The sequence below is a fragment of the Macrobrachium nipponense genome, chromosome 27 (assembly GCF_015104395.2).
Source record: "Macrobrachium nipponense isolate FS-2020 chromosome 27, ASM1510439v2, whole genome shotgun sequence".
NCBI classification, from domain to species: Eukaryota; Metazoa; Arthropoda; class Malacostraca; order Decapoda; family Palaemonidae; genus Macrobrachium; species Macrobrachium nipponense.
This window is the reverse complement of record NC_087216.1, coordinates 18525478-18545315: the sequence shown is the minus strand read 5'-3', so window position 1 is coordinate 18545315 and position 19838 is coordinate 18525478. Positions and strand designations below refer to the sequence as shown.

The 19838-nt window shown below is 47.8% G+C and overlaps 1 protein-coding gene across 1 annotated transcript in view; it reads right to left on the bottom strand.

The window, feature by feature from the left end:
- The window catches only part of LOC135200618 (neurofibromin-like), a 369381-nt gene that overhangs the window by 86084 nt on the left and 263459 nt on the right, over nucleotides 1-19838 (bottom strand). Inside the window, 1 exon segment of the mRNA XM_064229231.1 lies at nucleotides 15831-16001. Coding sequence (XP_064085301.1) covers nucleotides 15831-16001 — 171 coding nt within the window.

Here is a 19838-nt window from a genome sequence, read left to right as displayed (position 1 = left end):
CACAATAGCCAGCAAGGTATGTTATAACCGGGAAAAGATCCATACATTTATCAATATCATCTTAACTGACATCAATATAAAAAAAAAAAATTGTTATTTCCGGACTCCTGATCATTCATGCCCTCCCAGTTCGTTTCTTCGAAGATCTTCAGTTCAATGTTTTTATTATTAAAAGTTATTCTAAGAACAGACATTAACCTCAGTTTTTTTCATACTCAAACACTTGTCGTAAGAAAATGTTGTAATTGCAGCCAGCAGCAAGTCGACGATATTTACCAAATCAATTTTCAAGTTGATCGGATTGAAATTTTCCTGGTAAGACATATGGCTCTCAACCAGAAGTTGCAGAGATTCTCTTCTTTGGCAAAGCTGAAAACATGAACCTTGGGCCCATTATTGTAATTCCCTTTACAAAGGGGAACAGAACATCTGTGTGGCATTTTGTCTGGAGTTACACGTGTGTCTGGAAACCTTCTTCGCTGGATTTAAGTATCACTAGAAAGGTGACTGGAGATGGGAGGTTGCCAACTAGTAATGTCTCATTAGATGGCCTCAGAAAAAGTACCCACAGCAATGCAAATTAAAAACAAATGGTTGAACAGTTTACAAAATATTAAAGTTGCAAGTACAGAGTTTTCATTTAAAGTCATCAGCAATGATTGATAATGTATTTTATAATCATTTGTGTTGATAAACTGTTGTTTCTCATCATAACTTTTGCGCTGATTTTCCACCATTATGCAACATATTTAATCATATTAACCAGGTTTAGAGGATTATGATGTTGTTAAAGACTGTGAAATATAATTATCTAACATAGCAATTAGATACTCTAGATAAAAAGTAATAAATAACACCCAAAATACAGAACTGGGAATGGTAACTTGTGGCCAGGATAGGACGACTAGTGATGATTCATCGCTCTGTTTTGAGTGATTGCACAGGCCTTGTCAATTCAAGATGGCGTTGGTCAGATGGGACTTTTCGAAGTTAACTAGTAGGCCCATGGCCTTTGTCAGCTGCAACGTCGTATGAAGGTCCTCCAGACACTTCGCCTCTGACGACGACCGGATGAGCCAGTCGTCTAGATAAAGCGAGACTCTTATCTTTGAGAGGTGAAGCCATTTCGCCACATTTCGCATGAGAAGCGTGAAGGCCATAGGAGCTGTACTTATCCCGAAGCAGAGCGCTCTGAATTGGAAAACCTGTCCCTTTAAGACGAACCACAGGAACTTCCTTGACTGAGGATGGATCGGGACGTGGAAGTAGGCGTCTTGGAGGTCCAAGGACACCATCCAGTCCCCTGGTCTTAAAGCTCCTAGAACAGACTGTGTTGTTTCCATCTTGAATTTTTCCTTTCTTATAAAAAGGTTCAGTCTGCTGACGTCCAGGACAGGTCTCCATCCCCCAGACTGCTTCGGAACCAGGAACAACCTGTTGTAGAAGCCTGAGGAATCTAGCGTTAGAACCTGTTCTACGGCTCTCTTCTCTATCATTTGCTCGAGGAGATCAAGCAGGATCTGTTGCTTCGACGGCTGGTATGAGGGCGACAGATCTATGGCTTCGTGCTCAGCAGTGTTGTGGAGAGGAAAGGGATCTTGTATCCTCTCTCGATTATCTCGAGGGACCAGTTGTCCGTCCCTCTTATTCTCCATGCCTCTGCAAAGGATAAGAGTCTTGCTCCGACCGGTGTCTGAAGGCCCGCGACGTCACTTTTTCCCCTTGGGTTTAGAGGGGGTCCTGCCTCTAGCAAAGCCTCCTCCTCGAGGAAGCCCCGCCACGAAAGGGCTTAAACTTCTTGGGAGCCTGCGTGACTCTGGTAGAAGATTGGGGCCGCAGGACGTCTAGAAGACTGGGTCAAGAGGTCCTGCGTCGCCTTTTCTTGAAGGTTAACCGACAGATCCTTCACCATCGACTTCGGGAAGAGATGGGAAGAAAAAGGTGCGAACAACAACTCTGCTCTCTGTGCAGGAGACACTGACTTGAAGTAAAGCTACAGTATAGCACACGTTTCTTCAGGAGGCCCATAGCAAAGTGGGATGTCAGCTCATCAGAACCATCCCTGACTGCCTTATCCATGGGTGCTAATACACTGGATAACTCATCGAAAGAAATCGAGTCAGGGCTCCGAGACTGCAGATCCAGGGCCCCCAAGCACCAATACAGGAAGTTAAAAACTTCCAACTTTCTGAATAACCCTTTAAGGTGGTGATCCATTTCCGACAGCGTCCAGGAAACTTTAGCTGAGGGAAGGAAAGATCTCGGAGCATCTACCAAGCTGGCAAAATCACCTTGGGAAGAGGAAGGAATGCTCAACCCCGCTTCTCTCGTCTTCTCATACAAATTCCAGCTCTCCCGCTTAGCCTACCTGGAGGTAGGGCAAAGTCTTGCCTTTTGCCTTCCTGGAGTCCATCCAGTCATGGATCCTCTTAAATGCTTTCTTCGTAGAAAGCGAAGTTGCCATCTTCACGAAACCAGACGTCTTCCTCGCTTTCGCCGAGGCCAACTGTGAAGGGGGAGAGTGAGGAACCGGGGGCTGAAACTTATCAGCAAACAAGTCTTTCAGGAGGCGGGTCAATGTCTTATAATCCGAAGATGAAGACGCAGCAGGTTCTTCTTCATCCGCAAGATGCAAGTCACCCGAGGACTCTCCTTCCTCCACAGGAACAGCAGAAGGGTCCTTAACAGACTGCGAAGTAATTAAACCCCGAGGCCCTGCTCATAAAAGGGGGCCTCTATCTGAAGGAGGGTTCGAAGAAGAAGGTTGGGTATGTGTCAAAGCCAACTCCGAAGCTTTACTCAGTTCTTGTAAAGGAGCATCCTGCGGGGCGTCCTGACGAGCGTCTTGATGTGCAGAGCGTCGAGCGTCTTGAAAGGCGTCCTCGCAAGCGTCCTGCCGAGGATGTGCAGCGCGTCGATTGCCAGCGTCCTGAAGAGCGTCCTGGTGTACATCTCAACGAGCGTCCTGAAAAGCATCCTGGTGTACATCTCGACGAGCGTCCTGAAAAGCGTCCTGGCGGGACGCAGTAGCCACAGAGGCATCCGAGCGAGCAGCCTGAGAAGCGTCCTGATGAGCAGCCTGCCGAGCATCACGAAGAAAAGGGCGCGATGCGTCATTGCAAGTCAGGCGATAGTTGCCACTACGATCCTCACGGCTTATCGAGCATCCCGCATGACGTTCATTTACACTTCTAGATACTCCGCACTCCTTATGAGGAGGTAAACAGGCTCTAGAAGTCGACGAAGCCACGGGGGGCGACGAATGAGGAGAGGGAGAGGGAGACTGCCTGGTTCTCTTGACAGGCAGCTTCGAATTCGAATCCTTTCTACGGCGACGGGGTTCTGCCTCTCTCTTGGAGAAATAAGATGCGAACTGTTGCTGCATTGCTATGAGAATCTCCCTAGATGGAGAGGATTCATGATCAGGAGAAGGGCTGATCCTGTGAGAAGATGATGGGCGAGGGGACGCCCTCTTCCTTCTCTCAGGAACAATCTTAGAGCGATTGGGGCGCTCAGTTGCATCCTCTTCCGATGACGTTCTGGTCCTCTTCTGCCGAGGAACATCCTCGAAGCATTCGGGAGACGAGTGGAACACAGGTCGAGAAGGAGGACGTGAAGCGTCCTCCTCTCTAAAACTTCTCTTGAGAGGGTGACAAGGACGATGGCCGCCTGTGCGACATCTTGCGTCCTTGCCACTCTCATCGAGAGTCCCTCCGAGAGCTCCAACCCTTGCGCGGGGAGGACGACTCGGAGGACGAGAAACACTCTTTAAGGATTCGCGCCCATGCACGATCCTTGGCAGCCTGGGAAGCGTCCACAGGTTCTGCCGAAGGGACGCCAGACCGGTGGATAGTTCGCGTAACCCTCCTTCGGCTGTCGACTTGCCCACTCCCTGAGTCCTGGGAGTCCGACAGAGGTCTAGACCTAGAGGCGTTATGGGACCGATCTGATGCCCCCTCCACAACACTAGGGGCACAAACACCATCACTACACTTCACCACACTGGATTGGAGTGAGAGCACTTTCGATTCCAGGGCACGTATAAACTCCATAATCACTGAAAGGGCATTTCCTTCTATAGACACCACCTCAATGCCCGAAGGCAATACTACAGGATTAGGTGCAACAAAGTCTACAGGGGGTTAGCAGGAGACAAATTACTACCCTGACTTCTGTTAATTGAAGCACTCCTGGAGGAAGACCTCCTGATTCTATCACGCTCTAGCTTGCGTATATAAGAATCATACGTCTTCCACTAAAGATCAGTCAAACTCTCACACTCCTTACATCTATCATTCAACAAACAAACATGCCCCCTGCACCTCGTGCATACCGAGTGAGGGTCTACCGAAGCTTTCGGTAGCCTCACCTTACACTCTTGCACACAACACACCCTGAAACTAGTAGAACTAGATCCAGACATCTTAATCCAAGAACAGTCAAAAGCCAAAATCAAAATCAAACCACGATAGCGTATGCCTAGCCACAAATCCAAGTCAATAAACCAAAAGACAATCAGGATACTCAAGCGGCAATGAAGTTTCAAAATCCTAAGACGGAGGTACTGAAAACAGGTGTTGACAGTACCGGCGACAGAGAATATCTGAATAGAAAATGGGAATGGTTCCTGATATCCGCCTCCCAGCGGCGGGAATGGGTACTAACCACCTGGCCGACCACTGCATGTGCCAGGAGTTTTGAAATTCTGTCGGACTTCGGAGAATACAGCTATACAGTGGACCCCCCGTATTCGCGTTCTCCGGATTCGCAGACTCACACATTCGCGGATTTCTCTCGGGAACGTTTCCCTGCATTATTCGCGGAAAATTCGCGCATGTCGTGGTATTTTTTCTATGAGAATATTTCACAAATTCCTGGTTTTGAGATCAATTTCCATCATAAAAAATGCACTTTTTTTGTGATAAAACTATTAAAAAAGCCAAGTATGAAAATTTTTTTAGTGGTTTTTCTTAGTTTTAACTAACGAAATAAGGCTGTTTTTAGCGCTTTTATAGGGGTTCCAAACATTCGCGGATTCTAACTATTCACGGGGGGGGGCTGGTACGCATCCCCCACGAATACGGGGGGAACACTCTATATATATCTGACAGGTAAGTTTCATGAACAAAATGATATTGTAATGATACAATAAAGTTTGTTCATACTTACCTGGCAGATATATATATAGCTGTATTTTCCGAAGTCCGACAGAAATTAAAAAAACTTAGACACACGTATGTGGGAGTCAGGTGGTTAGTACCCATTCCCGCCGCTGGGAGGCGGGTATCAGGAACCATTCCCATTTTCTATTCATAATTTTATTTCCACTGTCTCCTGAGGGGAGGTGGGTGGGTACTTAAATTATATATATCTGCCAGGTAAGTATGAACAAACTTTATTGTATCATTACAATATCCATTTTGTTCATGAAACTTACCTGTCATATATATATAGCTGAATCCCACCTTTGGTGGTGGGAAGAGACAGAATAGAATTTTAGGAAACATATACATGCAGATAATTGATATCTTGGTTCCTTACCTGTCTCTCTAAGACCCGAAGTAACTTGCAAAGTCTCATCAAAAACAGGTGGGTGACGACGAAAATCCACATCCTCGTCCACCCGCCGAGCGTCCGCTGGCGCACACCTGGCGTCTGCTGGCGCACACCTGGCTCCACTGGCGCACGCCTGGCTTGCTACTAGCGCGGGGGGGATTGGCGTCCACATCACGCGCTGCTGGCGTCTGCTGGCGCACGCTTGGCGTCCACTGGCGTGCGAATGACGTTCACTAAAGGACCGCGCTTAACATCTCGCGCGCGCGCTCTGCTTCCGCCGGTGCACTCTTAGATGCCACTGGCGCTCGACTTGGGTTCCGACGATTGCGTCAAGATCCTGGAACTTGCACCGAAGGCGTCCACGCAAATATCGAGCTCTCACACCGCAAGTTTACGAGCGGGTAATACCGCTTCATGCGCAGAGCGAGTAAATTCCTCTTCACGTCCTCTAGAGAGCCGCTGGGGAGTCGCACGAACTCTAGCAGGCGAAGAAAGTGGAGAGATAGAGCGCGAGGAGAGGGAGAGGGAGACCTTCTAGATCTCTTCACAGGAAGATGGTCATCCTTTCTCCTGGGACGTGGTTGCGTCCCTCTCTTAGAAAGAGCATCAGCAAGTTGTTGCTGCAAAGAGCGCAGGATCTTCTCAGTAGGAGAGGATTCCTTGTCAGGTGACGGGCTGATCCTGAGAGAAGCCGAGGGGCGAGGGGACGCCTTCTTCCTTCTCCCAGAAACTGCCGTTGCACGCTCTGGGCGGGAGCGACTGGGGCGCTCAACAAAGTCATCATCCGATGACTCCTTACGTTTCTTCTGTGGCGGGAGGGCTGCGAACATACTCTCAGGCGAAGATCGCCGCTCGAGAGCAAAAACTGGACGTGAAGCGTCACGATCACCAACGCTCCTTTTCAGCGGGCGTGAAACAGACTGAGAGCTCCACCCCTTGTGCGGGGAGGAAGCCTCTGAAGAAGAGAAACACTCTTTCAGGAGACGTGCACGCGCACGCTCCTTGGCAGTCTGGTAGCGTCAACAGATACTGCCGAAGGCACGTCAGATCGGTGGGCGTTGTTCCCCGTAACCCTCCTGCGGCTTTCGACATGCCCTCTCCCTGAAACCTGGGAGTCTGGCAGCGGTCTAGGCTAGAGCGAAATGGGCCGATCTGACGCACCCTCCACAAACGAAGGAGCACTGTCACTGCACTTTGCACCTTCACTTTTGCTTCTAAGGCAGCACTTTAGATTCTAAATTACGAATCGACTCTAAGATAAGTGTAAGGGTATTACCCTCCACAGACACTGTTTCAGGGCCCGAAGGCAACACTACAGGGTTAGGAGTAGTGATTAAAGGAGGGTTAGTAGGAGAAACATGAACTTCCTGACGTTTACCTGAAACGCTCCTGGAGGAAGACCTCCTTAACCTATCCCGTTCAAGCTTACGCAGATAGGACTCATATGCTCTCCATCCAGAATCAGAAAGACACTCACATTCCTTGCAGCGACTTTCATACATACAATCATGCTCTCTGCAACTCTTACACAAAGTATGAGGGTCTACTGATGCTTTCAGTAGCCTACCTCGACAATCACTCTTGGTACAAAACCTGGCGCTAGCCGAACTAGAACCAGACATCTTATTTAAAGAGAAATCAAGCCAAAATCAATCAAATCCATCATTAACGTGTGCCTAGCCACCGATCCAAAAGTCAAGATACCAAAAAATCAAAAAGGGGTACTTATAGTAGCACAGTTTCCTAAATTCAAGACGGAGGTGCTGAAAACTGTGTTTACAACACCGGCGACAGAAAATGATATTGTTATGATACAATAAAGTTTTATACATACTTACCTGGCAGATATATACATAGCTATTGACTCCGTCGTGCCGACAGAATTTCGAATTTCGCGCACACGCTACAGGTAGGTCAGGTGATCCACCGCGCCGCCGCTGGGTGGCGGGAATAGGAACCCATTCCCGTTTTCCATCAGATTTTTTCTACACCATCTGTCTCCTGAGGGGAGGCTGGGTGGGTAGTTTAATTGTATATATCTGCCAGGTAAGTATGTATAAAACTTTATTGTATCATACAATATCATTTTTATACATTCAACTTACCTGTCATATATACATATAGCTGATTCACACCCATTGGAGGAGGGTAAAGACAGCTAATAACTGATTTAACAGGAAAACACACAATCGTTTGTAGGTATTAATAACATAAAACCTTGGTTCCTACCTGTTTAGACTGAAGACTTCATGGTTAATGCCCAGGAGTCTGCTTAGTCTCAAAGAGCCTCAGCGAGATATTGATCTATTGCTAAGAGTTCTTGTAGGTCTGCCAAAGGGGTCTTATCCACTTACTTGGCCGATCCTATAAGGGCTATGTCAAAGGGTTTCAATCCACTTATATGACAAGAACCTTTTTTCTAAGGAGCACAATCCCGATCCTGATCACCTTAACCTAACCAAATGTTGTATCTAAGATTGCAAGAAGTCATCCCAGACTCCTTGCAAACAACCAAAAACTCAATCACAATATTTTACACCTAATTCTTTATGAAAAAATAAGTAAAAATAAAAATAAACAAATATAATTTCAATTTTGTACTACCTCGCTTGTAAGACCTATGCACATTCTCATACTGTCAAAAAGCACCAAAAGCCGCCTGTGCTAGCCCAAGCACTCTTGTCAGCAGAAAATCCTGATACTGTCTTAAAAGGAGAGGTCCATGTACGAATTTAGACAATGTCTTTATCCTACTCCGTTTAAAGCACATTTCTAGTTCCTCACTAGCAAGGGCTATGGCCGCCTGTGCGACACCAAGCACTTTTACCAATAGTAACACAAAAACTGCCTCAAATAGTGGAGATCTCCGTAATCAAAGACACCGTTTTTATCCAAGCCTATCCTGTAAGATAAACTCAAAGTTCCCTTACCTAAACAAGGCCATGGCCGCCTGTGCAACAACTAGCCGTCAAGTAAGAAAGTTAGAGCCCATCCCACCAGTATGGTATGGAAGTATAGACTTTCATAAAAGTTTAAGGATCGGTATGTGTCCTCAGTCCAGCACTGTATCCGCAGACACAAAAGGACTACAGAGAAGCACTTGTCGTAGGTAATTTTAACATCTCTAAGATAGTGGGATGCAAATACCGAGTTGCATCTCCAATAGGTCGCATTAATAATGTCCTTCATGGACATATTCTTTTGGAATGATAATGATGTTGCCACTGCTCTTACCTCATGAGCTTTAACTCGTAATAATTTAAAGGAATCCTCTGCACAATCGCTATGAGCTTCCATAATCACTTCTAATAAAATACGCTAGCGCATTCTTGGACATTGGTCTTTTCGTGTCCCGAACTGCGCACCATAGACTTTGTTTACATGCCTTCAACTCTTCTTTCTTTTTTAAGATAGAACCTAAGAGCTCTACCGGGCATAAAGTTCTTTCAATTTCGTCTCCCATTAAGTTTGAAAGACTTTTCACCTCAAAACTCCTTGGCCATGGTTCGAAGGGTTCTCATTTTTTGCCAAAACACAGAGTTTGAAAAGAACAGATGGCTGCGTCTCTCTTAAAACCCACCCGAGAATCTAGGGCATGGATTTCACTTATCTCTTAGCCGTCGCTAAGGCTATGAGAAAAAACACACTTTCTTGTCCAATCCCTGAACGAGGCACGGTCGGGAGGTTCAAATTTTTCCGATGTAAGGAATTTGAGCACAACATCCAGATTCCAACTTGGCGAGTAGAGGATATAGATTTTGACGTCTCGAACGATCTTATGAGATCGTGCAAATCTCTATCCTCTGCCAAGTTAAGCCTCTATTTCTAAATACCGCTGAGAGCATACTTCGGTATCCCTTTATTGTAGCTACGGACAGATTGGATTCCTCTCTCAGGAATAACAGAAAATCTGCTATATTGGTCACAGAGGTATCGGAGGAGGACAGCTTATTTTCTTACACATCTTCTTAAATACATCCCACTTCGATTGATAGACCCGGATAGTTGACGATCGTCCGGGCTCTAGCAATTTGCTTCGAAGCCTTGCTTGAAAAGCCTCTCACTCTGACCAATCTTTCGATAGTCGAAAGGCAGTCAGAGCGAGAGCGGGAGGATTTTGATGAACCTCTTGAAGTGGGGTTGTCTGAGAAGATCTATCCTGTTTGGAAGAGATCTTGGGTAGTCTACTGTCCATTCCTGTACCTCTGTGAACCAATCTTGGGATGGCCAAAACGGGGCGATGAGAGTTAATCTCGTCCCTGTTGATGCTACGAACTTCTTCATCACTACTCCTAGCAACTTGAATGGAGGGAAAGCGTAAGCGTCGAGTCCCGACCACTCCAGTAGCATGGCATCCACCGCTATCGCTCTCGGGTCTTCTACTAAGGAGCAGAAGTTCTCTATCCTCTTTGACAGGAACGTCGCAAACAAATCTATCTGCGGCCTTCCCCACAGGTTCCACAGACTTTGCAGACTGCTCGTGAAGAGTCCACTCCGTGGGGAGAACTTGTTTCGTCCTGCTGAGCCTGTCTGCTCTGATATTTCTTTCTCCTTTCACAAATCTGGTCAGGAGGGTAATATTCCTCTCCATCCACCATGCAACAGATCCTTCGTTATCTCGAATAGGGAAAACGAGTGCGTCCCCCCGTTTTTTTATATAAGCCAACGCCGTGGTGTTGTCTGCGTTGACTTGAATCACTTGATTTCTTACTTCTGACTCGAAGAATTTTAATGCCAGAAACACTGCATATAGTTCTTTGGCATTTATATGCCAATCTCTTTGTTCTTTCTTCCATTTGCCAGAGACTTCTCTTGCCCTAGAGTCGCTCCCCATCCCGTTTCTGAAGCGTCTGAGAACAAGACTTGGTTTGGGTTCCGAACCTCTAGGGACACTCCCTTGTTCTCTTTGAGTGGGAACAGCCACCACTTTAGGTGTTCTTCACCTGTAATGTTACCGGAAAAGTGTCCGACAGATGGCCCTTCTTCAAGTCCAAGATCTCTTTAGGAAGAATTGTAGAGGCCTTAGATGAAGTCTTCCTAGGGATACAAATTGTTCCAGGGAAGAAAGAGTCCCTAGAAGGCTCAGCCACTCCCTGGCTGAACTCCTGTCTTTCTTTAGGAAGGATGTAATTTCTTTCGAACAATCCCCGAAGAATCCTTTCTGGGACGGAAAAACCCGAAAATCCCGAGAATTCATCTGAATCCCCAAATAGACTATGTCCTGACTGGGGGTCATCTGCAATTTCTTGAGATTCACGAGAAGTCCTAATTCCTTTGTCAATTCTAATGTTTTCTTCAGATCCTCCAAACATTGTTCCTGGGATTTTGCTCTTATCAGCCAATCGTCTAGGTACAGAGAGACGCTTATGCCTTCCAGGTGTAGCCATCTGGCTACGTTCCGCATCAGGTACGTAAATACCTGTGGAGCCGTGGAGAGGCCGAAGCACAAGGCCCTGAACTGGTAGACTTTCCCTTGAATCACAAACCTGAGATACTTCTTTGATGACTGGGTCGTGAATAGGAACGTGGAAATATGCATCCTGCAGGTCTAGAGAGACCATCCAGTCTTCTCTTTCGCAGGGCTGAAAGTACCGAGGAAGAAGTCTCCATCGAGAACTTTTTCTTTTCCACATATTTGTTCAGAATGCTCACGTCCAAGACTGGCTCCATCCCCGGATGCCGCTTTGGAACTAAAAACAGGCGGTTGTAAAACCCCCGGAGAGGAAGGATCCTGAACCTCTTCTATTGCCTCTTTGTCCTTCATTCCTATCACCATTCTGAAGAAGTGTCTCCCTCAGAACAGGGTCCTGTACTTCGCCGCCAGTTCCTTTGGGGAATTCGACAAAGGTGGTCTGTCCTGAAAAGGTATAATGCAACCTTTCCCCAAGACTGCTAGCGTCCAAGGATCGGCTTTCCCTTATCTTCCATGCCCCTACGAAGTTTTAGGAGCCTGGCCCCTACAGATGTTTGGAGGACCTCGCTGCTACTTTGATTTCTTGAAAGATCTAAAGGAGGACCTTCCTCGCTTTTCTGCTGTCTCCTGTTTTCGTTGGAGGACGAGAGGTGGAACCTCTCCGAAAGGGCACTACCGGAGTACGAGTAGTCTTCTTCGCTACTGGTACTGTTGGTCTTGATTTCTTGGAGGATTGTACTAATAAGTCTTGGGTTGCCTTTTCAGCAAGAGACTTTGAAATCTCCTTCACCAAGTGCGAAGGGAAAAGGTGATCCGAGAGAGGAGCGTATAACAGGGCTGACCTTTGTGAAGGAGAAACCGCTTTGGTTAGAAATGAACCAATAATGATCTCTTCTTCACTACTACCTGCTCCAAATAGAGATGACAATTCTCCCGATCCATCCTGAACCGCCTTATCCATACAGGATAAAATGCAATGTAAAACTTAGGTTCTAAACATCTGGTTCATTTGCCTCTTGGCCAGCACTCCAAGGGACCAATCTAAGAAGTTAAAAACTTCTAGTACATGGAAAAGTCCCTTGAGGTGTTGATCCAATTCTGACATGCTCCAATATGCTTTAGCTGTATTCAAAGCATGTCTTCTCGATGCTTCAACCAAGCTTGAAAAATCTGCCTCCGCGGAAGATGGAAGCATAAGCCCCATCGCTTCCTCTGTCCTGTACCATATTCCCCTCCTACCTCCGAGCTTACATGGAGGAGTGCAAAAAACTGTCTTCTGAGCTTCCTTCTTCACCTTATCCAATTATTTAAAGATTGAATAGCCTTCTTCATTGATATGGCTGGTTTTCATTTTTTAAAATACGAAGACGATTTAGGAACCTTTCGTACTGGAGAACAGAGATCTCTGGGAAGGAGGAGCTGCAGGGCTTAGAGAGTCTCCAAATTCTTGTAGGAGAGAGAGGCTAACACTTTGTAGTTAGATACCCCCCTCATTGTTCGGGTTTTCTTCCTCCGACCACCTCATCCAACTCATCCTAGAAGGAGAGCGAGCTCTTTTATTAGATTCTTTTTCCGTCCAGACATATTCCCTATAGGAGAAATACTCCTAGAAGGAGAGAGACTGACAGATCTAGAAGTTCTCCCTTTCTTATCCACCAAAACATCCTGAGACATGGAGGTTGAAACCGTAACCTTCGATGTACCAGGTTGCATCCTTGCATTAGGGTTTCTACTTGTAGGAGACTCGCTATCCGAAAGACATTACATGAAAAGATCTTCTATTACCCCTTACAACTTCTCGCTTCTTGCCGCTCTTCATGATCAGCTTGGCCCCTTACGCCTGACTGCGCTTCGCGCTTGGTTGAATCTTCTCGCGCGGTTGGCGCCTCACGCTCGGCTAGCGCTTTGCGCCTCGCTGGCTCCTCTTGCGCGCTGGCGCCTCGCGCTCGACTCGCGCCTCGCACTCGACTCGCGCTTCACGCCTGGTTGGCGCTTCGCGGGCCGTCTATCGCGTCGCGTCTGGCTGGCGCTTCGCGCCTGTATGTCTCTTCGCGGCCGCCTCGCGCCTGGCTAGCGCTTCTCGCCTGGTAGGCGCTTCTCGGCAGTCTGGCGCATCGTGCCTGGCTGGCGCTTCTCGTCTGGCTGGCGCTACGCTCCTGGATGGGCGCCTCGCGCCTGATTGTCTCTTCCTGCTTGTAGGAATTCTCACGCGCGGCTGGCTCCTCGCGCCTGGCCAGCTTCTCGCGCCTAGTCGTCTCCTGTGATATCGGATAGGGCCTGGTTGCCGCATCGCGCCTGATTGGAGCCTCGCGCTTACGTGTTAGTTCTTTGCGGCTAACTGGCGCTCCGCGCCTGGCTGGCGCTTCGCGCTCGGCTGGCGCTTCACGCCTGGCTGGCGCCTCGCGCCCCAAACTCGCGGGTCTGTGAAAAAAATGACCCTTCATCCGAAGAAGAATCTTCTTTTCTGGGAGGTTGATAGTAAGGGTTTTTTGACTTCTTCACAGGAAGATTAACATCCTTTCTTCTTGGAGGATCTCTCGAAAGAACCCGACTAGAGGAAGCAATAGACTCTTGCATATCCTTTAATATCTTCGTCGTTTCTTCTCTCTGGTCTAAACGAGAGGAAGGAGAGCCTTCTTTCTCCATTCCCCACAACTTATCGGGAGAAGCCAAAACCTTTGCTTTCTTATTCTCTGTCGGGAGTCCTCCGAAAAACGTTCCGGACTCGAGTTTATGCCCGATTCTTCCCAGATCCTCTTCAAGGGACGAGAACGATCCGCTGATCTCCATCCTCTTTTAGGTGAGGAATTCTCCGATGACAAAAAACATTCACGTAGAACGCTTTTTCTAATGCGTTCTCTGCAGTCTGTGACGTTACAGATTCTGCCGAAGAGACGTCTGACTGGTGGGGATCCTCCATAACCTCCGTAAGGCTTTCGACATTCCTTCTCCTCTGGGCTTGGGAGCTGAAAGAGGTCTAGGCCTGGGAGCGTTGTGAAGCCAATCAGACGCCTCCTCCACTTCACTGGGGCAAATTCACATCACTTTCCACAGCACTACTTTGCTTACCTTCTATGGCAGCCAATTTTCTTACGCTCCATTTTCAATAAGCGCAGCTTTAAGGCTTGCTATCTCCGAAGCAAAGTCCGTAGGATCTGCATTCGGAGAAGGACCTGAAATATTACAAGGAGCGTTCATAATGTTAGAGGAGGGTACAATATTACTCACCAAACCACTTGAAGATTGAGAGCTAGGCTTGGTTTTGGAAGATGACTTCCTTAACCGGTCTTTCTCTAATTTCCTTAAATAAGAAGTTAGAGACTTCCACCCTTCAGCACTCAAACTCTCACATTCATGACAAGTGTTATCCATCGAGCATTCATACTTCCTGCATCTTTTACATACAGTGTGAGGATCAACCGAAGCTTTCGGCATTCTCACCTTGCACCTTCATTCACACATTCTCACCACACTTCCAGAATCAGACATCATGATGAAAATTCCAAGCCAAAATCCAAATAACGATCCACAAAAGCGTATGCCAGTACAACAATCCAAATACGTCACCAAAGGGTCCAAAACGATGATCAATTGTATCCAAAAACGAAATCCAGCCGGAGATACCAACAACGATGTTGCCAGTATGGCCGACAGAAAAAATCTGATGGAAAACGGGAATGGTTCCTATTCCCCGCCACCCACAGCGGCGGCGCGGTGGATCACCTGACCTACCTGTAGCGTGTGCGCGAAATTCGAAATTCTGTTGGCGCGACGGAGTCAATAGCTATGTATATATCTGACAGGTAAGTTGAATGTATAAAAATTATGAATAGAAAATGGGAATGGTTCCTGATACCCGCCTTCCAGCGGCGGGAATGGGTACTAACCACCTGACTCCCACTACGTGTGTCGTAAGTTTTTTAATTTCTGTCGGACTTCGGAAAAACAGCTATATATATCTGACAGGTAAGTTTCATGAACAAATATTAAAGTAATGAGGATACTCTTCACGCATCTAAGGGCACCACCCTCCGAAGTGAGAGGAGATCCCCCAACATCAACACTGCCCGCCCACCCTTCTACCTTCTTCCGATAGTAAGTGAAAGGAAGAAGAGAAATTAAAATAACAACAAAACACGGACAAACCTTTGAAGTTCCCTCGGTAATTCCCAAGTGTAAGCGTAATTTCCATATGAATACATGTCCTGTTACAGGATCAATATCACTTACGTTAAATACATATCTTGTCCTCATGCTGGTCTGACCCAGTGTTAAAGGGCGAAAGAATGTAAATAATATGTTGGTATACCTTTGCCGCCGACTCTTAACACAAGTAGAGGGGCGGTTATAAAGGCTATCACAAAGAGTGGGTTTGTATATTAATTGAAAAATAAGGACAAACCTTTGTTTAGTATTAATATCAAACACTGTATATGCACATTTATTTAAAAAACAAAAATACACCAAAAGGATCCCACCGGGAAAAAAGATCAATGACCAGTCAGCCGGAGCTCACAAACACACGTCTTCATCGGAAGACGACTCATAGGAAGATGGCCGAAAGGCAAAGTGGAGTGTTTACATCCGGGCAGGCTAGCCTGCTCCACGTTAGTTACTGCCTAACCACCTTGTTCAAGATTCAACGGCCGTAATTCCAGCTACACCATAAGTATTTCCTATTGTTAAAGGACTGAAGGTTTGTATTACGTATCGGAACAAATCACAATTCTCACTGAATGACTTAAAAATAGTAAAAATCAAAACTTCTACCAAAAAGTTACAGCATTCAGTAACAAAAAGTTACAGCTTTCAGTAACAAACATTTTATGGTAATTTTCTGGAAAAACTGAGCCTCATTTACCTTTGGAGTGGGCATTGAGGAAGACCTTTGAGTTTTGAATGGAGGTGGTCGCATATTGTGGGGATCAAGGTCAAGGGAACGCCATGTCTTGGGATCAGCTCTACTAATTAGCTGTTGTGCATTTCCTTGCATCTGAGACATATTCAATGATCCAAGCATGCCCAATGAACTCTGAAAAAAAAATTATTTATAAAATTTACCAAGAGTTCAAATCAACTGGTGTCAATAACCAAAAATTATTATGCATTCAAATATTATGAAGCAATATCCTCATGCCCTACTGAGGATACCCATGACAAAATAAGAAACTATGTCCTGGCTTTTAGCTGCCCACAAAGTTCAATTCAATATCACAATTTGTCGAAAATTGTATTTTTCCTAACTATACAAACCTGAGGTCCTTTAACGAATGGAATGTAATCAGTGCCAGCTGGAACTGGTCGTAAGCTTTCGAACAAGGTGGTTCGGTAGTTAACTGCTAGTCCGATAGTAGGGAGTCCCGCCCAACTGGGAGGTGAGGAGTCACTTTGCTTTAGGCCCAGGAAACAGAGTGAGGGGTGGCATGAGGTGGGACTATGTGTAAAGGACCTCAGGTTTGTATAGTTAGGAAAAATACAATTTTCAACAAATTGTGATTTGTCCCGATACGTAATACAAACCCTCGGTCCTTTAACATATGAAAAACTCACTTACTGGTGGGTGGAATCTGAGTCTTAAGAACAGACTGGTGTCTGTCCGACCTTGGTTCCCTTCCTGGTCATAAGAGCAGAGGGAGGGAACCTAGCCTCTTACCAGCTGATCGGGGTATGCACCGCAGGATCAGTGGCCAGACCTCTGGACCAAATTAATAAGAGGGAGGCAAGCCTGCCTCATATGAATAGCAAGCAAGAACTAGTTCCTACTTCAAGAGCCAAATATAGGGTCATGGGTTTGTCTCTTGTTGGCATCCACTCACCCCCTTGTTAGGGGAGTGGTGGAAAATGCTCCTATCCCTACTGAAAGGGATAAGACGGAGCTCAGTCATATAGCTTACCTGCATCGGCCTCCTGTCTAGCGTAGTGATGACCGCGGCCCTCTGCCCACAGGTAGAGGAGAGAAAGGGGGAGGAAGAGAAGCCAGTCACACTCTCATTCGCTCGCCTATTCATGCAGTCACACAAGGATGCGATGCTGTTCTGTCTAATCGGGAGCTGTGTAAGCTACACAACTTGTTGAGCAGCCACCACGGGTCCCAAGGAAAAGGTGTCCAAGGACCTGTGGGCAATATCCTGAAGGTAGAAGGAAGTAAAGGTGGTCTGGTTAGCCCAAACCCCTGCCTTCAGCACCTGTGCCAAGGAGAAGTTCTTGCGGAACGCAATGGTTGGACCAATACCTCTGACATCGTGAGCCCTCAATCGAAGGGTACCGGTGTCGTCACTCCTCTCTGAAGCGTACGCCTTCCTGATGACCTCACGAAGCCAGAAAGAATGTGTGTTCTTGGACACCTCTTTCTTGGTAACCCTGGTGCTAACGAAGAGGTGTCGAAACTCAGGCCTGAGGTGCAAAGTTCTCTTCAGATAGCGACGTAGCACCCTCACAGGACAAAGAAGCATCTCATCTGCATCATCGTCGAAGTCCTTCAGGGAGGGGATCGTGAATGACTCGAACTGGTCGTCAGGGACCGAAGGGTTCTGAGTCTTCGCTACGAAGTTCGGGACGAAATGGAGCGTCGCTGATCCCCATCCCCTCGTGTGCTTGATATCGAAAGAAAGACCATGAAGTTCCCCTACTCTCTTTACCGATGCCAGGGCCAGCAGAAAGATGGTCTTGAGGGTCAGATCCCTGTCAGACGGCTCCCGGAGTGGCTCGAAGGGTCTTTGAGTCTAACTCCTAAGGATGAGAGTCATGTCCCACCCCGGGGGCCTGAGTTCCCTGGGTGGACAAGACCTCTCGAAGCTCTTCATCAGGAGGGAGATCTTCATGGAAGTGGAGATGTCCAGTCCCCACAGCTTAAGGACTGGGCCAGGGCAGCTCTATACCATTTCACTGCAGAGACAGAGAGAAGCTTCTCTCGGCAAAGGAACATGAGGAAATCCGCTACCTGCTGAAGAGTGGCTCTGAGAGGAGAGAGACCCCATCCACGACACCAACCACAGAAGACAGACCACTTTCCCTGGTATGCAGCTCCAGAGGACTGCCTGAGGTACCCAGCCATATCTGTTGCTGCTCGGCAAGAAAAGTCTCTCGCTCGCAAGAGATGGTGGATAACAGCCAGCCGGGAAGACACAAAGACCAAACTGATCGGTGGTACCGTTCCACGTGTGGCTGGCACAGGAGGTTGTGCCAAGGGGGAATCTCTCTCGGTGCTTCGGCGAGCAGAGCCAGCAGGTCCGCATACCAAACAGCCTGAGGCTATTTGGGCGCCATCAGAATCATCTGAAGATTCGCGGTGACCAGCACCCTACTGATCACCTTGCGAATCAGACAGAACGGGGGAAAGGCGTACACGAAGAGGTTGTCCCATGGGTGTTGAAGAGCGTCCTCTGCAGCTGCCCATGGGCCCGGCACAACTGAGAAGAAAACCTCGAGTTTCCTGTTGTGCCAGGTGGCGAACAGATCTACGACTGGACGCCCCCACAGGTTGAAGAGCCTTTCCGCCATGTCTGGGTGCGGGGACCATACGGTTCCTATCACCTAATTCCGATGGCTGAGCTTGTCTGCCACTACATTCCTCTTGCCTGGAATGTATCGGGCTGACAGCTCTAGTGAGCTAGGCCCACTTGTGCACCTGCAACATCAACTGGTACAACGGGAGGGACACTAGGGGCCCCAGTTTGTTGACGTATGCCACTACTGTGGTGTTGTCGCTCATCAGCACCACTGAGTGTCCCATCACTCGTTCCTGGAACTCTTGGAGAGCGAGAAACGCTGCCTTGAGCTCCAGGACGTTGATGTGAAGGTGCTTGTCGCGTTGATCCCACACACCTGCAGCTCCTTCAGGTGTGCGCCCCATCCCTCGGTCGATGCGTCTGAGAACAGAAGCATCTCAGGGGAGGGAGTGCGAAGAGGCATCCTCTTACGAGGTTCCTGTCGTCCAGCCACCAGGCTAGGTCCTGCCTCACCTCCTCCATGAAAGACACGGAAAAGTACGGTGGGTCTCTTGCCTGTGACCAACTCTCCTTTAGTCTCCACTGAAGAGAACGCAGGTGAAGACGCCCGTGAGGGACTAACTTCTCGAGAGACGACAGGTAGCCAATCACGACCCGCCACTGCTGAGCTGACTGCTCCTGTAGAGACGGGAACCGTCCGGCTGCCACCCTGAACCTGCTGATCCGCGAGTCTGTGGGGACGACTTGCCCTGCTACCGTATCGATCAGCATGCAAAGGTACTTCATCCTCTGCTTGGGCTCGAGATCTGACTTCTCGAAGTTCATCACGATCCCCAGATCATGACAAAACTTGAGGAGTCGATCCCTGTCCTGAAGCAACTGCGAGCAGGAGCTCGCCAGGACCAGCCAGTCGTCGAGATACCTCAGAATACATATCCCTACCGAATGGCCCCAAGCCAACACCAGAGTGAACACTCACGTGAACACCTGTGGGGCGGTTGAGAGACTGAAACAAAGTGCCCTGAATTGGTACACCGTCCCATCAAGGATGACGGGGGGGTATTTCCTGGAGGACTGGTGGATGGGTATCTGAAAATACGCATTCTTCACGTCCACCGAAAGCATTATGTCGTTCTCCCTCATGGAATCGAGCACTGAACGTGTCGTTTCCATCGTGAACCGAGTCTGGCGAATTAATTGGTTCAAGGAAGAGAGAGCTATCACTGTGCGCCAGCCCCCGATGACTTTTCCACCAGGAAAAGTCGACTGTGAAAGCCCGGCGACTGATCCCATACAATCTCCACAGCTCCTTTGCTCAGCATGGCTTCCACTTCCTGCCGAAGCACTACGTCTCTGGCAGAACCGGGAACGTACGTCTGAAGATGGACCGGGTTGGAGGTGAGGGGTGGCCGTGACTCGAA